General features: G+C 36.8%; 1 protein-coding gene across 2 annotated transcripts in view; it reads right to left on the bottom strand.

The window, feature by feature from the left end:
- Window positions 1–20,726, bottom strand: part of TRIO (trio Rho guanine nucleotide exchange factor) — a 600,806-nt gene extending 580,080 nt beyond the window's left edge. For both annotated transcript variants that reach the window (XM_074199605.1, XM_074199606.1), the window contains exon 1: window positions 20,374–20,726. In XM_074199605.1, coding sequence (XP_074055706.1) covers window positions 20,374–20,557 — 184 coding nt within the window. In that variant the 5' untranslated portion in view covers window positions 20,558–20,726. The remainder of the gene's footprint in view (window positions 1–20,373) is intronic.
- Between the last annotated feature and the right edge of the window lie 299 nt (window positions 20,727–21,025).

Genomic DNA, 21,025 nt, shown 5'->3' with positions numbered 1-21,025 from the left:
AAACTACAGTGGCTAGGAGAGTGTTAAATTACAAGCCATCTGTTCTGATAATTTACAATGTGGCTTCTCCAGTCTCTGCCAGCACTACATAATATCTCTATGGCAACATACTAACATCAAATTAGGTTGGATTTTCAGTCTATTCCCATACCAGGGAACCAGATGGGTCAATAAGTTCCTGAATGAGTTGGGTTCCTTTCCTGCTTCAAAGATCTTCAAGCCCATCTTTTTTTTTTTCCATTCAACTACCTTTATCATAGCTTAGATGTGTTTTTGACTCACTGAAGTCAACTTATCATTAAATAATTTACAGATTTGAAGGTTACTGAAAGTATAAACATGGATCTAGCAGTCAAATATGGCATCTTTTAATACAAAATCAAATAAGAAGAAATAAGGATGGAACATTCTAGATGAGAATGAGAGTGACTACTCTAATTTCCACCTCTTTTGTTATCTACTTTTTCTAAATTTCACTTCTCCTGTGCCTGAAATGGTCCTTTTTGTAAGTGTCAACAACTGTAATTAGAATTAGGTTTAAGTTAGATTAAATGGCCAGTATTTTAAGTATATTTGATATTAATATTTAATATCAGAATCTTAAATATATTTACTATTCAGAATATTACTTAATATATTTATGTAAAGTATTATATGTATTTAATTCAAGTCAAAATTTGGATGAGTTATTTAATCCCTCTGGACATAATTTTCTTCATCTGTAGATTGAGGGAATTGGACTAAATCATTTCGAAGGTCCCTTCACTTCTCAATCTATGATCCTCTAGTCTTAAGCCTTAATTTTAAATGAAGCCCAATTTTTTCCAACCAAGCATTTATTAAGCTTATACTATATTCCAGGCTCTATACTAAGTAATGGGATCCAAAATAGGAAAACAAAACAGTTCCTGCCCACAGGAACCTTCCCTTCTTTAATATTAGCAACAGATCTATTGAAATACTATCTTCAGATATTAATATTTAACTTTCCATACTCCATTCCTATCCCATATGCTTTTTCAGAGGTTTAAGTGGAGAATATGCTTATTCATTTTGTTTCACTGAAAATAAACTCCTTACAGGCAGGGTATATGTGTGTGGATATATACATATGTGTGTGTATATTCATGCATTTAGGTGTGTGTGTGTGTGTATATAGATATATATATAGATATATATATGTTTATATAAAACATGGGTATATTTTAATCTATATCCCATATTCCTGCATTTGTCTTATTGATGGTACTCAACAGGATAAATAGCCTACTCAATATGTACAGTTATGTAAATTAAATAATGCCTACAAAGTGCTTTGAAAATGAAAACCACTTCAAGTGCTAAGCAACTTTGGACTAAGTATTTGAAACAGAGAAACAAAGAAGAACAAAGATTATCATCATCATAATTTTTAAAAAGGTCACTACCCAGCAGGAGATGCATTCTATGTCATACAACCCCTTTGGTCCCTTTTGAGGAATTCTACAAATTGGTCAAAATGTAAATTTACTTGATATGATCTTCTGATAATCATAGGAAAAGATAGAAAACATTTTAGAAAATTTCTTTTTAATAGTTCATTTAATTCAGAGGCTACTGTTTGAATAAACTTTGAGAACCAATAATATTTTCTTTATTCATAAGATAATTCCTTTTAAGTTTAGTTAAAATAATTCCATGATGTATCAACTCAATTCTAAAGCAAACATAATGAAAATTTCAGCAATGAAGCACTTACTATTTTATGAAAATTGAATAAAATTCTCATTTGGATTCTGTAATTCATGTGTGCCATTTCTAAGTTCAAATCTTTCATGAGTCTACAGAATTTATTCTTCTGCTCAAGAATAGAAAGAAAGTGTTAGTATGAAAAAAAACTTATCTAAAATGGAAAAAGTAGGATATTTTTATTTAACAGTCAAGCATAGGAAATTTGAGTTTCCCTTTGAAAATCCCTCTACAATAGTATGAACTATGAACTATGAACTCAGTCTCAGCTACGCTAACTTATCACAAATCATACAGGAATCATACAAATCATAAGGAAGTAGTGTCTATCCTTTTCTTCTTTAATATCAAAACATTCCTTATGAATTTCTAGACATGCCTGCAGTAACTGTTTGTACACAATTAACAAATATCCAAGATTGGACACCTTTTTTTTTTTTCAAACTCAGATATGCAATTTTTTTGTTGACATCAGAAAGAGAAAAATCTGATTTGAATCTAAATCTAAAGACAATTTGCCAGAACCCTTTGTTGATTAGTAGTGGAAGAGAAATTACTTTACTAGTGATTCATTGGTTCCCTACAACAACATTATTCTTTCCGAGTTGAATGATTCAGCTTTGCAGGTGTTGAGATGTGCTACCTATTCAGTTCAGCTCCCCTCTGCTTTCTAATCTATGAAAAATTCTAAACCAAGTAAATCTGACATTTATTAAGATAATTGTAAATCTATTTCCTCATCAGAATGCCCAGTTTTAGAAAGGCATAGTACAAGGAAAAGATGAAAAAGTAAATGACCTTTTAGTCCGAATTATCAAAAATGCATCCTATTCTCACAAAGGAAAAATGCCTTATTTTAGTTCATTCCTCATAAGTCTCTAGTATAGGGAATTAAAAACCCACAGAGACACTTCCCAGAAAACCAAATGAGCACTGAAGTAAAAATGAAGCAACATTAAATCTACTTGAGGGGGTTTCAGGTGAAGCAACAACTATTCATGCAAAAACTGTTTTTAGATTTATTGGTAACTTAAGTATTCCAGCACATATATATCCAGTTTGTCTCCTACTCTAAACTAGGACTTTAATGGACTTCTAAAGAAGATAAATTATAAATGACCCTCCCCTGCATACCCATACTATATTCATTATGTATATATATATATATATATATATATATATTCATGTATCTATATGCACACACATACATAAGGATGGAAATAGAAGACAAAGATATGTTACAAATTATTAATCATTGAACCTTTCTCAGGTCTCCCTGAGCCAAGTAACTACTAACTCAGAAGAAAATGATATTATGTATTTTCTCATTTCAATTGTTATTTTTACAAAAGTCATCATTAGTCTGTTATTTGTCACATAAGCCTTTTGAAAAGATTATAAATTCCTTGAGTGCAAGAACTATATCTTTCTCTCCCCCTCCCCTCCAATTTTCTCATCCCCTGTGCCTCACACATGATAGGCACTTAATAAATACTCTTCAAATTGACTGGCACTTTTCTAGGTTAATTTCTTCTTGGATATATCAATAGAGAGTAAGACACTAATGTAGTTTAGCAATTCTTGTGTTAAATATACCTCTGGGAAGTCCCATAGGATGACTTCATCTACTTTGTTTTGGTTATTGATGGGCAATAGAATAATCCAAAGAGTAGTTGAGAACACAGATTACATATTTGAATTTCAATTTAACATTAAATTAAATAGCAACCAACAATAATGATAATATGCTATAGGGTTAGGATAGCTTTAATGGTAACCAATTAATCATTAAACAAACAAAAATCCTATAGAGCCAAATTGAAATGAAATAACAACATGGATTTTAGACATGTCACCTAGTTACCGGCTGTAGTTTAACATCAAAGATGTAGTAATAGTTTATCAAATTTTTAGAAGGGGCAGCTAGATGGCACAGTGGATAGAGCACCAGCCCTGGAGTCAGGAGTACCTGAGTTCAAATCCAGACTCAAGACACTCAATAATTACCTAGTTGTGTGGCCTTGGGAAAGCCACTTAACCCCATGTGCCTTGCAAAAACCTAAAAAAAAACTTTTAGGGCATTTCTCACAATAAAGAGCAGGATGATGATATTCTCTTAATTCTATCAAAAGTTAAAACCTTAGAGGTAGCTAGGTGGCATAGTGGATAGAGCACTGACCCTGGAGTCAGGAGGACCTGAGTTCAAATCTTATCTCAGACACTTAATAATTACTTAGCTGTGTCACCTTGGGCAAGTCACTTAACCCCATTGACTTGTAAAAAGAAAAACTTAAAACCTTAATTCAAAAAAGAAAAGAGAATAATTAAGAAAAGTAAACTTTAGAAAAATATTTGTACAAGTAAAATTGGTATTTGCATATTCTTAAATTAAAATCATTCTTTCTACTTGTATAATGACCACCATTCAAAATATTATCAACATTATAGTGACATGATAATGGCTAGCCTTCCTCTCTATCTCCTCAAAATGATAAAACTTCAATGTAAAAATCAACCTTGTACAGGGAAACTGATATTAAAGTGAAAATAGCAAAGAAAGTATGAGATTTCACCCTTGCCAATACTGGTCATAAGAGGGTCTGGATGAGAAAGTGAGATCAATGAAAATCCATCAGCACTACTAGAAGAACTGTTTAAAAGATAGGCCATACTGACTGTATATAAGAGTTCATATCCTAGCTGATATATTTATATGGTGCTACAAAAGATGTTTTATATAAATCAAATCCTTTATCTTTCTAAAAGAGAGCAACAGGTTTCCTTTTTTTTCAGTGTAGAAGAAATACCAATGGGAAATAACCTTTCTCACAACCCAGCATTACATCAAATACAGCAACATTCCAATGAATAAGTTAGGAAATGAGTAGATGCAATGACATAGCTTTACAGTATCTAAGAGTCACTCCACCCACTATGTTAAACTGTCCTAAAAACAAGGCTTGGCAGTTTCTCCTCACTTCTTTCCTATATAGTCCCTTTTAAAAATTTCTCATTCACTTCTAAATTTTTCTTAGCATTTTAAAGATTTTGGAATGGAAATTCATAATTTCACTACCCTTCTAAAATGGGAACTAAGACTATTTGTCAGCATCAAAGACCCACCTTTTCCCCTCCTTTTCTTTTGTAACTTCTAAGAAAGACATTACAGGATATTTTACAGTGTATGATAGCCTCTGTGTCTGGTCCTCTATTCCCCAATTGCAACAAAAGGGAAAAAAAGAGATGGTTGACATTTCAACCAGTAAATTTTTACCAAGAATTTGAGGCAGGTGGGAGCAAGCCAGTTAAAATTAAACATGCCTCAATTTGAAAGATATGTCTATGGTAAAGTTAAAAGTAGCATTAATTCTTAATGAGGTAAGAAGAGAGAAGACATAAAACAACAAATTATAGGGCTCTTAATAGGGAGAGGAATGTTTGATATACCTTGGAATCTTAGGTGGTGGCAAGGAAATACAGCTTCCCTTCACTAAGCATAATTTTTCTTGGAACAGCAGGAAATTCATGAGCAAGGTGATGGAGTATGAATTCACTTTTCAAATGCTGTATAAGATCTCTCCATAATGTTAATATATTATTTATTTTCATAAACCAATGTGTAAAAACATATTCAATACACACTGTCAGAAAAATAAGACAATCATAAAGAATCTTAATTAACTGGCTACAAAGGCATCAACTCCAAGAATGAGTTGCTTTTACTTACTGCCTCCACTTACTTTTCTTTCACTTATTTTTCAAACTTTTTACTTATTTCTCAACCAGGACCAGTGCTCTATCCACTATGCCACTCAGCATTATAATCCAACTTCCCTCCCTTTTCATTCAATTAATTCTGTTCTTTCCAAGTCAACAATGGTTTTAAGAGGTATTGTAAAACACTGGAAAGAGCTCCAGATTGCAGTCAGAGAATTTTGATTCTTATCAGGGCCTTGGGTAAGTTGCCTAACCTCTTAAAGCCTTGGTTTCCTCATTTGTAAAAGGCCTGATTAGATGTCCTTAAAAGTTCCTTGAAACTTAATATCTACTTTCCAGTAATATTACCAATATCTATGCCTTTGCCTAGGCAATCTCTTGAGACCTGAAAGTCCATTCCTTAGCTATACTTCTTAAAATGCCTAACTTTCATAAGGGTTGGGTACAATCAATGCCTCCTACAAAGCTTCCCCTTCTCAAAAAAACTTATCTTATTGATATGATATCAATATTGATAAGCACAGTATCTAGCCAATAGAAGTGTTTATGAAATATTTACTGTTTGAACAATAAACAAATACTGTTCCCTCCATAGATTAAAGGGTCCTAGAGAATAGGTACTCTTTTCTTTTTTTTTTCAGGGAGGGGCTGGGGGGTTGGGGTGGGGGCTTTGTGTATTGAGAAAAGTGCCAGGAGCAGAAATAATGTTTAATAAATTGTTCTTGGTTCACTTATTAGACTGTATGTGCCTGAGGGTGGGAAGGAATTATCTTTAGACAAGACTTTATTGGTTTAGTCAGAAAGGAAATATAAATTAAGGAATTTAAAAGAAAAGGAGTAAATAGGTATTTAACATCCAGAATAAGGTGTAGTGAAAAGAGTAATAGATTTGTGTCAAGATTCTTGGATTCAACACCTTATGCTATTTCTGACTAAGTGATCTTGAACAAGTAACTTAACCAATTTAGGCTTTAGTTATCTCATATGTAAAATTAGGAGATCAAATTTCATTGTTTCTAAAGTCCCTTCCAACTGTAGATCCCTAGTAAATCAGGTATCCCACATATTTCTGAAGCTATGAGATAGTTTTTTTTTCCCTCTTGTACTTATATTGCTCTTCATTATGATCTTTTTTTGAACAATCCATTTGACAAATAAGATATGGTTCCTAGAATAAGACCCTAGCATAACCATGCCTTACCAAGCCAGAAACAGATCATGGGGAAATAATTCTTTAGTTATTCTTATAAAAAAGTTTAGGGTAGGCCAGAGGGGAAAGAAGAAGGTTCAGGCATAAAAGACTAAGATCCCTATCAAATTAAATAATACTTGTAAAAAGCTTAGTATAGAACCTGAAACATAATAGTTATCAAATGAATGCTTATTCCCTTCTCTCTCTTTTTCCTATCCACTTGGTTCCTTGTCAATAGAATAACTACCTTGCTTCAGGATCTCACATGAAATTTCTGATAATTTGATTTTATTTCACCAGAAATATTGTTATGGATAAGCCAATATCTGCTTGGTCAATTATCTCACACACACACACACACACACACACACACACACACAGAATGCACAATTTTCTAAGACACATATAAAATAATGTGGTATTCTAATGTCAACAATAAACAGCATTTAGCTTTTACACAACTAATACTAATACTAAAACAACTGCTTATATTTATTTAATGATTTGTAATTAAGAAGTGTCTTCACATATAATCATCTCATTTAATTTTCATAACAATCCTGTGAGATAGCTAGTATAAACAATAATCCCATTTTACAGATGAGGTAACTGATGTTCTGAAAGATTAAGTGATCAGTCCTGGGTCACATAACTCATGACTGATAGACATGGATGTTTTTAAGCAACATCCAGTTTTCTTTCCACTGTACTTAAATGCCTTACAATAATCATCAACAATGAGAGATTGGAATATGTACACAAGGAAAAAAAACAAAACACAACACATAGGCTGGTCTTGTATAGAGAAAGTAAAGGATAACTAGGCCTCCATGAAATATCGAAGTGCTGAAAGGAAGAACATTAAAGCTTCTTCTTATTTTTTTTTTTTTCTGTTTGGTTAGTTGGTTTTTATAGGATGGCAAAGTTTATAGGATGAAAAGTTAAGGGTGGACTGTGATCTGCTCATTCTTCCCTCCACCCACAACCAGCTCCAGTCTTCATCACTGTTCTGACCTGAGCAAAAAGGTGGTGAAGTGGTTAGAGTACCTGAGTTCAAATCCAACCTCTCACATACATATTAGCTATGTGACTGGCCATTTTACCTCTGTTTGCTCCATTTCATTTGTAAAATGGGGATAATCAAAACACCTAATCCCCAGGTTGTTGTGAGGGTTAAATGAGATAATAATTGAAAAATGCTTAACACTGGACTTAACACATAGTAAGTACTACAAAAATGTTAACTGCTATTCTTATTCTCAATTGTCAAACATATCATCAATTCTTACTTAGACTACTGAAATTGTCTTCTAATCAACTTCACTGCTGCAAGTCTTTCCCTATATTAATATATCCCCTAAACACATCAGGCTGATTTTTCAAAAGTGAAAGTCTAACCAAGTCATTCTCTTCAATAAAATATTGACTTTACAATTGAATATAAACTCTTCTGCTTGGCAGTTAAAACCCTTCTCAACTTGGCCCTAAACTACTTTGCCAACTTAATTATATATTACTTTCCTTCAAAAACTCTAGATCCAGAGAAACTATTGCTCAATTATGGCAGTCCACTTGCCAGCTTTCTTTACTTTTGCATTGGCTATCCCCAGGACTAGAATGCATACCTTAGATTCTCCAGAATTCTTCAAGTCTCAACTCAAGGGCCATAATGTATATGAGAACTTTCCTGGTTCCAGCAATTTACAATGCAGCTCTGCACCAATCATCTAGTGTCTTTTTCTCACACACACACACACACATATGGTATGTCATTTGCCTTGGGTAATTTTTAAGTCGTTAAACTTCAGAACTACCCTAAGAATTTTGGAACTATACCCAAACACAAACACATACACACATGTTTGTATGTATATGTACATATATTTACATATATACACACATAGCTATATATTATGTGTATATGTGTGTCTGTCAATAGAATATAACTTCTTTGAAAGCAGGGTCAGGGTCACTTTTGTCTCTGTATCCCCAGAGTCTAGAACAATAACTGGCATCTATTGTCACTTAATAAATGTTGTTTGATTGACTGATATTACTATATTGTAGATCTGCCAAAGTAAAATTATTACCATAACAAATTTTACACACTTAGAAACTAGATTATTGTTTTAAGTATTCTGGAGAAAATCTAAGTTAATGCTAGTATTTTGGAAATCCACAATGAAATCCTTCACTTGAACCATTCACCATAAGGCAATTGTCCTTGTTAAGGATAAAATTAACAATGTAATTTGGTTAACTGAACTGATATACAGTAGAAAGAATTGTAAGAAACAAAACACACAGTCTTAATCTCTAGGACCCACAAGAAATTAGGATAAGGTCAAATGATATTGAATGTAAGGAAATCATTCTAAAGTAAAAATCATTAATTCATTCTTTCACCATGATGCTCTCTTTATATAAGGTAGATATATTACTTTTTGTAATGTTTATGAACAGTGGTGAGAGTTGGTAAAAATTCTTCATGCTGTTTGTAAATGCAGTGGCCATTTTTATAGATGAAGAAATTTTTTTTATATCTATTAGAAAAGATGCCATAAAATCTCAATTATTTAGTTGTTATATGACAAGTATAACTTCAACTTTAAAGTTTGTTGAAATTTACATGTTTATGCCACTATTCCAGTCAAGCAAAACTTTATTTCTAAACAGTTGCATATAATTTCAAGATAACTGCCAGAGCTAATATACATTTTACCTTAAACATCTGAAAAGTTAAGTAAACTGAACTAAAGGAAAATAAACTGAAAAAAATGTAAAACTTCTAAGTTTTACATATCCATCAATTAAAGTACAGACTAAGTATATAAGAGAGTAGGTAAATCAGAACAATCCAAATCTCCAAAGTAATTATCACTTCTGTTTTGAATACATCTCTCTACAGAGTTTGATTATCACTATGACTATTAAACTGAAGATTAACTATAAACAACTGGATAGCAATTTTACATATATACACATTACATAATCAATCTCTACTCTACCCTCTTTTAAAAAATTGCACGAAACTGCAATGACACAGTAGGTACACATATCATTTATTACTTCAAAGACAGAAAATCCAGACTTTAAATGAAACTAAAGCATTACAATTCCTTTTTTATTTAGATTCAACTTATCTCTTCTATAAAATCTCAAAATTTTATGATTCTTATCAACTTTTCCAAAATATAAACAATATTCTCTAAGAAAAAAATGTATATAGAGAAAACTCCAAACCCCACCCCCCCAAAAAAAACAATTCCAGAGTGCTACACTTTCAAATATGAATTTTTCCCAAAGTCCAAATTATTACATTTGTTTATGGTTGGACATATTGCTTTAAGTCAATCAAACTTAAGGTTCATGCATTAATCCTAAAAACAAGAGATGGACTAGGCACCTAGAAAGTCAATTTTATTCCTCTGGAAGATAAAGAAACCAAAAATCTACTGAATATCTGATCTCTGCCTATTTACATCCAAAGTACTGTTACCTGACAAAAGGAAAAGGAAAATGTTCTGCTTAGGTACAAAGTAAAACTAAAAGTAGAAAGATGGAGAAAAGTTTCAGCTCTACATAAGGAAGAATTTTCCAACTATCCATCCAATGACTTAATTTTTTTTTAAATAACTAATTAAGCTGCTCCAAATTGCTATACTATGCACCAGAAAACAATGAACAGAACAGTGAAATGGACTCCAGGCTAAGGGATCCCGGTTCTAAAAGGAAGAGGGGATGAGACAGGTAGTAAGCACACAATTAAATACAAAGAATATGCTAAATTATTTCTGAGAGGAGAGATTCAGAGAAATACCAACTGGATCCAGCAAAAAAGGCTTCCTGGAGGAGGTGTCACTAGACCTTAGCCAAGAAAGGAGCTGTCCAACAAAGAAATGCCTTATAAAGTACTAAATTCCCAGTTGCCAAGAGTGTTCAAACTAAGGATAAATTAATTTTCAGAATTTCTGCAGAAACAATTTTTTCATCATATAAATGATTGACCTGGATGATCTCTGAAGACCTAATTTCTAATTCTAAATTCTAGTACAAAATGATCTCATATCACTCTATTAGTACAAAACCTATGATCAGAATTCATCTGTCACTTTAGTCACATTTGAGGCTATCAGATTCAGTATTATTTTGCCTTGTTGCTTACTTAAAATATAAAATGTACACATTTTTCTTAATCTAAAAAAAATTTAAATGTTTACAAACAACAAAAAAAGGTGCACTACCCCTGTCAAACTACATAACCAAAGTGCCACTGTTTCAACTCAGAAGCAAGAATAAGTCCAGGTTCCTTAGGGCAGATCTATAAAGACCATCAGAAGGACCACATGAACAGTTGCTCCTCCCAATGCTTACTGGTTACATGAATTTCATAATTGCAACTGATCGAAATATATACTGCCAGAAAAATAAAACATGGTTCATTCACCTAGTCATAGCCAAGACAATCTGAATTCATAAACTATTCTTACAAAGCCAAATCTTCATAGTTGGCAATGTAGATTCCAAAAGTTTATTAATTTACAACCAAACAAGGTGAAACTTTGCTCAACACAAATCTTTCTTCTAACATACATTCTTTACTATCTTTATTAATTGGAGAACACAGGCATGAACAATCAAAACAACCAGATAACCAAAACTAATTTATGCTTTATCAAGAGCCACAGAACCATTTAGGCAGCAGGATAGGCTTTGAAATATGTTTTTAATGCTTAAATTTGAATATGTTTAGCTCATCTGAAAAATTGCTTCTATTTAAATAAAGATTTGTGAAGATCACACTTCACACTAAATGCTGAGAAACTGTCCATTTTCCCCATCTTGTCCAGTCTATTTAATTCTTCTCCAAAACTGTTAAATGAAAATTGCCTTTTTTATTTTCAGATTAATATATACTTTACATTCTTTCAAACCTTCTAAAAAACATAGTGGTTTTTGAGTTTAAGTTTCAAAGAACTCAGCATACATTGTGGAGTCGGTAATGCTATGAAATTAGAAATAAAAAAAAATTTAGCAGATGTTAATTTCAGAATAAGCTTAGGAATAAGAATGAATTGTACTTAAGACTACCAATTTCCTTCAAAAAATGGAAAACTCCATTGGAAAACTTTATTCTGTTACCTTAATTTCTATTCACTAACTTTATGAGTGAAATGAAATCTGTAGCTGTCACATGCTGTTTTGAGTAGGAAGTCAGTGTAAGAGGAACTGTTATTAAAAGGGCAGAGTGAATTGTTAGGTCTCAATATTTATCATTTATATAAAACTTATAAATTTGTAGAACACTTTTCAAATTCTAGCTTATTTAATTCCCAAAACAATCCTGGGAGGTGGATGCTAAACTCTATGCATTATATTTTGTGGTTGCCTCAAGTCAAAATCAAAGGAGTGAAGAGTCAGGATAGATCATCACCTTACTGAAGAATCTAAGAACAAGAGAAATTAGAGAAAAACAGAACACTGTAGAAAGGAATTGTCCTTTTTCTTCCTTTCTCCACTTCACAAGATGTTCTTTCTACTCCTCATATACCTTTGTATATGTATTATAAGTATTTTGTGTTATATCTCTCCTTATTTTCCCCAGCATCTAATAGAGTATTCTGCTCATAAGAAATATTTTATAAATGTTAGTTGAATCTAACATTTTTTTCCTCCCTCAGTTTTTTTTTTTGCTTTTCCTTCCCCTTCAGGGAAATAGTCTATAGGGCTATGTACCAACCATCCCCCTCCCCCCCCATTACTTAGGACAATATATGCTAGCCATTATTCTTTCTTATGCCTTTATTATTTAAGATACTGTTGGCAGAATTCTTTATTTCTCCATAAAACAATTTCAGTTTAAGAAGCAAGGCAAACAGTAGGAAATTAAGTCCTAGAATCAGGCAACAGGTATTCATTGAAAATTAAAATACTAGACTGTTCTTTGACAAAGATGACACTAATGACCTATCTATCACTGCTATGATATGAACCCTGTGCCAGTTGTAGAAAAATAGCTAGTGTGCTAGAAGCTAACATCTTCAACAACTGGGAAATTAACTAGACTTGGACTGGGAGGGATTGAGTTCATATTCTGACTCTACCTCCTACTACTTATGTGACTTAGCAAGTAACCAGATTTACACCTTTGGGCCTCAGTTTCCACATACATAAAATGAAGGAGTTGGAATAGGAAGGGTGTCTTGTCCTTTCATTCAATTGTCTAACTTTGCAATACACTAATTAAAGAATTTATCCATTCCAGTCAGTTCAGTTTATTAAGGTTCAGTTTGATAAGAGATAAATACTCCCAAATTACAATCCTGTCAGTGAGACCTCAAATTTGTAGAATAATTTGTGTTTTCTATTATACAGAAAATCACTTTTCATACTTAATGTCTGATTCAAAAGAATGCCTCATAAAAGCAAGTCTAAGCTAAAAAAACTAATTCATTATATCAACTCTTAATATTTTTTTTAAGGATTTTTTTGCAAGGCAAATGGGATTAAGTGGCTTGCCCAAGGCCACACAGCTAGGTAATTAGTAAGTGTCTGAGACCAGATTTGAACCCAGGTACTCCTGACTCCAGGGCCGGTGCTCTATCCACTGTTACCTAGCCGCCCCCATATCAACTCTTAAAGAAGGATATTTATTTTAGCATTTTAATTCTGAAAAAAACTATTTATTCCCCTTAACAGAAGGAACTTTCCTAGTCAATAGCCTAGTGGCTACTGATTAGAAATTTGATTATTTTTCTGGAATTCTGTAAAAAACCCATTTTCTAAGTGTAAAACTTGTAAATATAGCACAGAAAGAGAATGACCAATGCAAATGACCAATACAAAATTAAAATATCTTTCACTATCAGAAACAAGCAAAAATAATTCACTAATAAGTTTGAATGCATCTTCAGATTTAATGTTAATTTTAATGCATGATATAGAACATATTTTGTTTTCTACCACATACTATCTTGCCAACTAATGTGTTTTATTTTGTATCTAACCAAGGGCATCAAAAGTTTTCATTTTAATATCTGTGGGTAGTCAAATTGCATGATAGGAGCAGGGAGGGAATAAGCATTTATATAGGTCCCACTATGTGTCAGGCACTTTGCTAAGTGTTTTACAAATATTATCTCATCTGGCAGAGGTAGAATAATGTCTCATGTCAATAGAACAGTTTAAAAGGTCTCAGTTAACTTCCCTTCAGTGAGCACTATGTCACTCTGGTTTGATTTCTTAAGTCATTTAAAGAATTGTTTTTAGATGGTATTTCTCTTTTCTTTAAATTGAGTGTATTCATGCCACCTCAATAAAAGATGGCAGCTTGCTCTCTGAAAAAATACATTTCCCTTAACCTCATACCCTTCTGAAAATACTGAGGTTAACAAGGAAATACTATTTTTCCCCATAAAATTCATAACTCTAGATAAATTATTTACAATAACAGTTCAAGGAAAAAAAGGAATCACCTTCCTAACAAAAAAAAAATAACAGCTTAGATATATTCATAAGTTTGGTCAGATAAAGAATGATGTTAAAAGCAGAAATGTGGGGGCAGCTAGGTGACATAGGGGCGGCTAGGTAACACAGTGGATAGAGCACCGGCCCTGGAGTCAGGAATACCTGGGTTCAAATCTGGCCTCAGACACTTAATAATTACCTAGCTGTGTGGCCTTGGGCAAGCCACTTAACCCCATTTGCCTTGTAAAAAAAAAAGCAAAAATGTGAATAAGTGTCATTTTTTCAATAAATTATTATTAAAAGTACAAAACTGATAACTTTTAAAAAGTCAGTGCTACTTCCCACTAAGGATTCTATGAGCCTTGGCTATACTTTATTCTGATTTGAAAGGATAGGGGCCAAAACCAAGTGACTAGTACATGAACCATAGGGGAAAGAAATGTACTGCAGTGACCCAGTGACATTTCAGATTGATACAAAACCCTTCTCTTCTCTCTTTTGATGTCAACCTAAAAACATATTAGCAAGTTAAAAATAATACATTTACGTAAGCACATCACCCTTTTAAAGTCCTGTATGCTTAAATAGTAGGTCATGAAAAACTGATTTATTAACACCAGAATAAATCACAAAAATAGATTGGCGATAAAAATTATGAGTCCCAATGGAGTTCAGAACTAATGGAAGCAAATTATTGGACACAAGAGGCAGTGTATAATAGTGGGAAAAATACTAGCCTATAGAATCTTTTGATTTGGGTCTATATTATTTCTCCTGCCAACTAGCAGCATAAACTTGGGCAAAATATTTAACCTTTCTAGAATATCAGTTCATTTAGAAAAACCAAGAGTAGAGTAAAAGTATTTTTCAGTTACAACATTCTATAGTCTGTCATCTATGTTGTTGACTTATGTTTCATTTGTTCTTTATGGGCTTAAAAATTTTTCACCTTAACATTCAATGCCATAAAGTTCAATATACATTAAATGCTTCAAAATAATTCTAAAGTGATAATTTTTGGTCACTTATAATGTTCAATTGTTCTTTGATCCTCGATCATAAAATATTTCCTTGTACAAAAAATGCTAAATGAATACTACTACTAAAATGAAAGTAAAGGCACAAGTGCAAAAGAAAAATGCTATAATAGTGGAATAAGCTCTGACTAGCTGAAGTAAAGATGTCATAACTTCTTTGAATTCTTATATATTAAAAAAATTGTGGATCACTCTGCAATTCAGTAACCAAGATTAGGGAAGGGTAGAGAAAATAATAGAAAGAGAAGGGAGGATATAAAAAATATGAATTAAGCAAGAAGCAGAAATCACTAGGTCGGTAAAAGCTCATATGTTAGAAGGAGAACAACCTTGAAATTACTATTTCAAGACTATGTGTTTTCATACCTAGTAATTTGAAATTTGGGTTTTGAAAATATTAGAAAACACACACACAGACACACAAATACAGCCAATACAATTACCCCAACCAAGAATATTTTCCTCCCCAAATAAGAGTTTGTATCAGAAACCAATGGCAATTCACTGTAATGCAAGAGCATTTGCTTAAATAACCTTGAATCTCCTGCTCACCTCTCTCCATCACATTTGATCTTATACCTTCTAGCTCTAAATCCTATGACTCTATGATCTCCATGGCTGACTAAATTCACCTCATTTGCCCTTCCCCCCCCAAATCCACTTCTCTCTAATTCTCCCTAGTCATCCTAACACTAAGTGACTGGACCCTTCTGACTCTCTGCCAGATATCACTCCTGTACATGCTAGATCAAGAGATCTAGGTCACTGGTTCAGAGTTAAGACTTATCTTTACTAAGAAAGAAGAGCAAAGAAGCTTCATTGATATAGAATCAGAATGGAACAGGGCAACAACTTCCTACTTGTAACCCAAATCTACTTTGGCTCCTGGACCCAAGTCAGACACCTAGTCTCCAGAGGAATGCAGAAAGCATACAAATGTGTGGAGTATCTGGTTCAGCTCAGGGAATGGATTGAAAGAGAGAGAGAGAGACAGAGAAGCAGAGACACAGAGAGAGAGACAGAGAAATGCAAAAGAAGAGGAAGAACAAGAGGCCAGTTTTTCTTTGGGTCAACTAGACACTACTTTTATGGGTCATCCAGACCCAATAAATCGATCTCTTTACTCTTATAGTAGAGATGTAATGAAGTCCTTTCTTGGTAGCACCAAAATTCCATCTTTAGGTCATAAAAGAATTTCTAATGGAGGACAATTAAATACTACACATGGAGTCAGTTCTCTGACAGGTGGCAGTGGTGGGATAAGAAAGGCAGGATAGAATTTAGCTTATTTAGAGGAGTGATATGAAATATTTTCTGATCTAAAGGAAAATAACTGAATAAAAACTATAATGCTTCTTATCTGTAATTTGCCCTAGTCTTCAGCCTGCAAGACCTTGCTTTTAATTTAACTTCTGAGGTCAGAAGGGATAACTAGAAGAAATCAACCCAATTTAACACTGAAAAGTCAACACATATTCTAAAACTGCCCTACTGGAGGAAGTCAAACAATCCTGCCTTTAAAAGAGAGAAAAAGAAGGCACACTTGCCATCTATCTTCTTTATCTGTAGCTTCTATAGTAAATATAAGTTCTGTCTTTGATTATCTTTCTGGAACTACTGAAGAAACAATAAATTGCTCCCCGTGACCCAGATTGCTAAACTGATTTCACCAAATCTCTTGGGATTTGCTTTTAAAAAGCAACTGAGAAATAACAGTCAACCCCCCCCCCCCCCAAAGCCATCTGCCTCCTGAGACCAGGAGTCCCTCTCTGGCTCAAAGCAAAACCCCCAGTTCTTGCCTCCTGCCATTTGGCCGTTCACAAGCAAGGAATTCCCCCTCTCTACGTCTGATGAGCGCAGTCCCATACCAGCATCAAGCCACGATCCCTTCTCCATCAAAGCTCACCTCTTAACAACCTTTCCTTGAAAAGACACCCCTTGTCTAACTGCCCTTCCCTTCTTTGCTATGATCCGTTGGGACCAATTCAATCATCACCTCTAGCCACAGGCGGCTATTTCTTCCTTAAAGCCAAGTCGTCATCAGAATCTTTCCCCCTCCCCAGACGCCCCCCCCACACACACACACAGACAGACAAGAGCCTGGTGATACGAACATATCGCTACCGACCTAGCCCGCCCGGTTCTCCTTCTTCTGGCTTCCAGCGGTGAGTCTGCATTTTCCTGGCCTCCTCTACGCTTTGAAACAACGCATCCAGGGCGAGAGCAGACGAGCAGAGATTGCTGCTGCCTCCGCTGCCGCTACCCTCGCGGTCCCCCCCCTCCTCCTCCTCCTTGTCTTCCTCCTCCTCTTCCTCTTTGGGAGAGTGCGTGAGCGGTTGGGGATTGAGAGGGAGTGGAGCTGCTGGGAGCAACGGGAGGAGGAGAAGGAGGGGCTGCCTGGGCCAGGCTCGCGCGGGATCTGGGGAGGAGTGGGAAGGAGGAGGAGCGGGGTGCAGAGGGAGGGGGGCGGTAGTCTCAGCCCCTGTTGCTTGCTGCTGCTGCTGCTGCTGCTGCGGTGGCAGGGGGGACCCCCCACCCACCCACCGCGGCGCTGCGCTGCGCAGAGCGTTCCAGGGCGTTGGGGGCACTGGAGAATCCACCCGCGCTGTTTTTAGTGTCTTCTCCGAGCACCATGCAATCTTCCACCGCCTCCCCCCTCACCAAGCAAGGGGAGGATCCTGTCTCAGGCTGTCTGTCCCATTCTCGGGTCAGCCGGTCTCCCCACAACAAGCGGTCCAATGCCTAGGGGATCCAGGCAGCCTGCTAGAGGTGAGCAGCTGTTCCCTCTCCCCCTCCCATCGTCCCAGGAGAAGGGACTGCTAGAAGAGGGAGGTTCCATTTTCATGCCGGCAGAAGGAGCCTGTCAAATGTTTCCCTTCTAAAAATCTACCACGATTCTACGTGACTCAGTAGCATCATCGGCCTCTCCATCAATCCCCGGGAAAAAAAAAAACACGGAAGAATTTTCCCACCGTTATGTTGCCATTTTAAAAGCTAACTCATTTTTTCAGTCTCCCCTTCCCCTCATCCCCCTTAAGATGTTCAGTAGGCCAAAACAGTATTAACATTCCCTGGTCTCTAGTTCCAGGTTCTCTCTTTGACTGGTCCATACCTTGCCTTCCTCTTTGTAACCCATGCAGACATTTGAAAAAACAACAAAAAGAACAACTAAAACTATGAGGACAGCTAGTGCAGACTGTCTCCCACGGTTTTATTCCTCCATTTTGACTGCTAAAAGTCATAAAGTCTCTGAAGAAAGCACACTTCCCAGAAAGCTATTTAAATGTTGACAGTAAAACATATTGCCACCACTACGTAAGCTCTTTACACATACTCATGATTTATATTGAAATAATCATATTCATAAGTGTAAAGTTATATGATGCATATTGAACAAACAAATATTTTAATGAATGTTAAAAAGCACTGAACTTGGAGTTAGAGAAAGACTTCAGTTTGAATACAGCTTAGTTACCTTCTATGTATGATTTCAGGCAAACCATTTAACCTCTCTAGGCCTCAATTTCCTTTTCTATAAAATATGGGCAGATCTAATACCAGATGATCTCTAAAGTTTTTCCAGTTCTTATCATTTGATCCTCAATTTCCAATTTGACTTTTTAGGATATGACATGACCCCCCCCCCATGACAGCCATGATAAGATGGGGGGAAAGGACTTAACTGACAACCAAGCAACCTGAATTTTAATCCTATCTCTGTCAACTTTCTGTGGGACTTTAGGTAGTTCATTTAAAAGTCTCTGAGTCTTTGATAACAATAGGGTTTAGACAACATGGTCTCTAAGGGCTCTTCTAGTTCTACTAGCTGTTTACTTATCATGTTTACTCATAAAGGATTTTCTTTGGAGTCCTCAGATTCAAAATGGGGCTTGTTTGGGAATGCTTTAGAGTGAACCTCAGGAATAACTCAGACCCTTGCCATTCTCTGGACTCTGCATGACTCCATACCAGATTGCCACTTCTCTTAGTCCCCTCCCCTTCCCTATCAACTTTGGCCCAGACCAGAACTATTTAGTACAGAGGCCTCTGGGAGGATGTGGGGTTAGAGAAAAATTCTCTCACTTATTGAGTTCCAATGACATGTGTGTCCACAGCCTGCCAAATGAGCCATCACTGTTCCACTAGATAATCAGTGGATTCACTACTTCCTCTAGATGACCCGTTAAATTTCTAAAATCACCTCTTTTCATTATTCCAAAGGACAGCTTTGTATTATCTCTCTTTAAAAATACAATGATGGAAGGACTTCCCCTTAGGAAAGAAGATGACAAAGAGAAAGCTGAAAATATAAACCCAGTTAAAGGATTTCAGATGACAGAAGTGACTCACTAGCCACCCCCAACTTTAGGTTATTAGGGAGTGTGGGAAGAAAAAGATTTTTTTTAATTGGTTAGCAATGGTCAAAAAGATTTGCAAACAGTAATGACAGTTTTGCCTCCTACTTGCTACATGCCAGCCATGCTTGATAGCTCAATTCTTCTTCAAAAAATCCCTTCAAACCTTATTGCAACTAATAGGTAAAATGTTTAGATGGTCCCCTTCACCTGACAGAGAAAGAAAAAGAAACCTAGAGAAAGAGGGGGAGAGAGAGAGAGGAGGAGGAGGAGGAGAAGAAGAAGGAGGAGAAGAAGAAGAAGAAGAAGAAGAAGAAGAAGAAGAAGAAGAAGAAGAAGAAGAAGAAGAAGAAGAAGAAGAAGAAGAAGAAGAAGAATCCTGTTGAGAGCTAGCCGGCTTATTTCCCTACCCTAGCTACCAGAGAGGGGGGGGTGGAGCTCGTTTAAGGAAAGATCACATCATCGCCTTGGGGGAGGAGGGGGTGGCTCCTAGAGTGGCAACGTGTGTGTAGCACATCTATGCCTTCTACTAGAAGAGAGCCACTCGGAGGACACCTACACCCATCCAAGGAGAGAGTGGGAGGGGAGAAGAGGATGGGGGCCGCCTCCTAGGCACCAGGAAGATAAGCAATCTTCAATTCAGATTTCTCACTTCAGCTAGTACCAAAGCTGCCAATCACGACCTTCTCTCTTTCCAAGGTTTTGATCCGCACCCCCCCCCCGCCTCCCCTACACATCTGGCCACTTCACACCCTTTTCCCTGATAGAACGGGCAATCTGCTCCCCACATAAAGCCCCCCTCACACCCTCACACAGCAGCATTCCTGTTGTTCTGCTTTCCCTCGATCCTCAATCCCGGGGTGGCAAGTTCACTCACCAGCTCTGAAAAACGCGGTGATGTCGGCCAGGTCCTTGGCTGCTTCCTCGGCCCCTTCACCTGCATTGCCCCCGCCGCCGGCGCTCGTGCAGGTGCTGGTGGCGGCGGCGGCCGAGGAAGAGGAGGAGGTGGCGGCGGCGGCGGCGGCAGGGTTCGTGCTGCCGCCGCTGCCACTGCCGCTCATGGCTGCGGTGGCGGCTCCTCCGGGCAAGACCCCTCCTTCCCTACCGCCCCTCTCCACCTCCTCCTCCTCCTCCTCCTCCTCCACCTCCACCTCCTCCTCCTTCCCCTTCTCCTCCCCCCTCCAGCGAGCTCTTCTCGGGGTCCGAGGAGGGAGGTCGGCTCTTCCAGCCCCCGCCCGGGCTCCCGGCTTCCCCTGGCCGAAGGCGCCGCGCCGGGGCCGGCCGCGGTGCGCGGCGCCTCAGCGCTGCTCGCTCGGGGCCGGAGGAGGAGGAGGAGGAGGAGGAGGAGGAGGAGGAGGGCGCGGGGAAGCGGCGGCCGTCTGGCCAGCCGGCGGCCGAGGAGAGGAGCAGGAGCCCGGGCTGGTGCGGGGCCCGGCGGCGGCGGCTGCTCCCCACGGTGAACACGGGGGCATAGACGCGTATTCCGAGGGAGGGCACGCAGCGGCTGGCAGGAGAAGCCCCGAGCGCCG

This window comes from Macrotis lagotis, chromosome X (genome assembly GCF_037893015.1).
Source record: "Macrotis lagotis isolate mMagLag1 chromosome X, bilby.v1.9.chrom.fasta, whole genome shotgun sequence".
Lineage (NCBI taxonomy): Eukaryota > Metazoa > Chordata > Mammalia > Peramelemorphia > Peramelidae > Macrotis > Macrotis lagotis.
The sequence above is the reverse complement of the archived record's forward strand: the minus strand, read 5'-3'. Positions and strand labels throughout refer to the sequence as shown.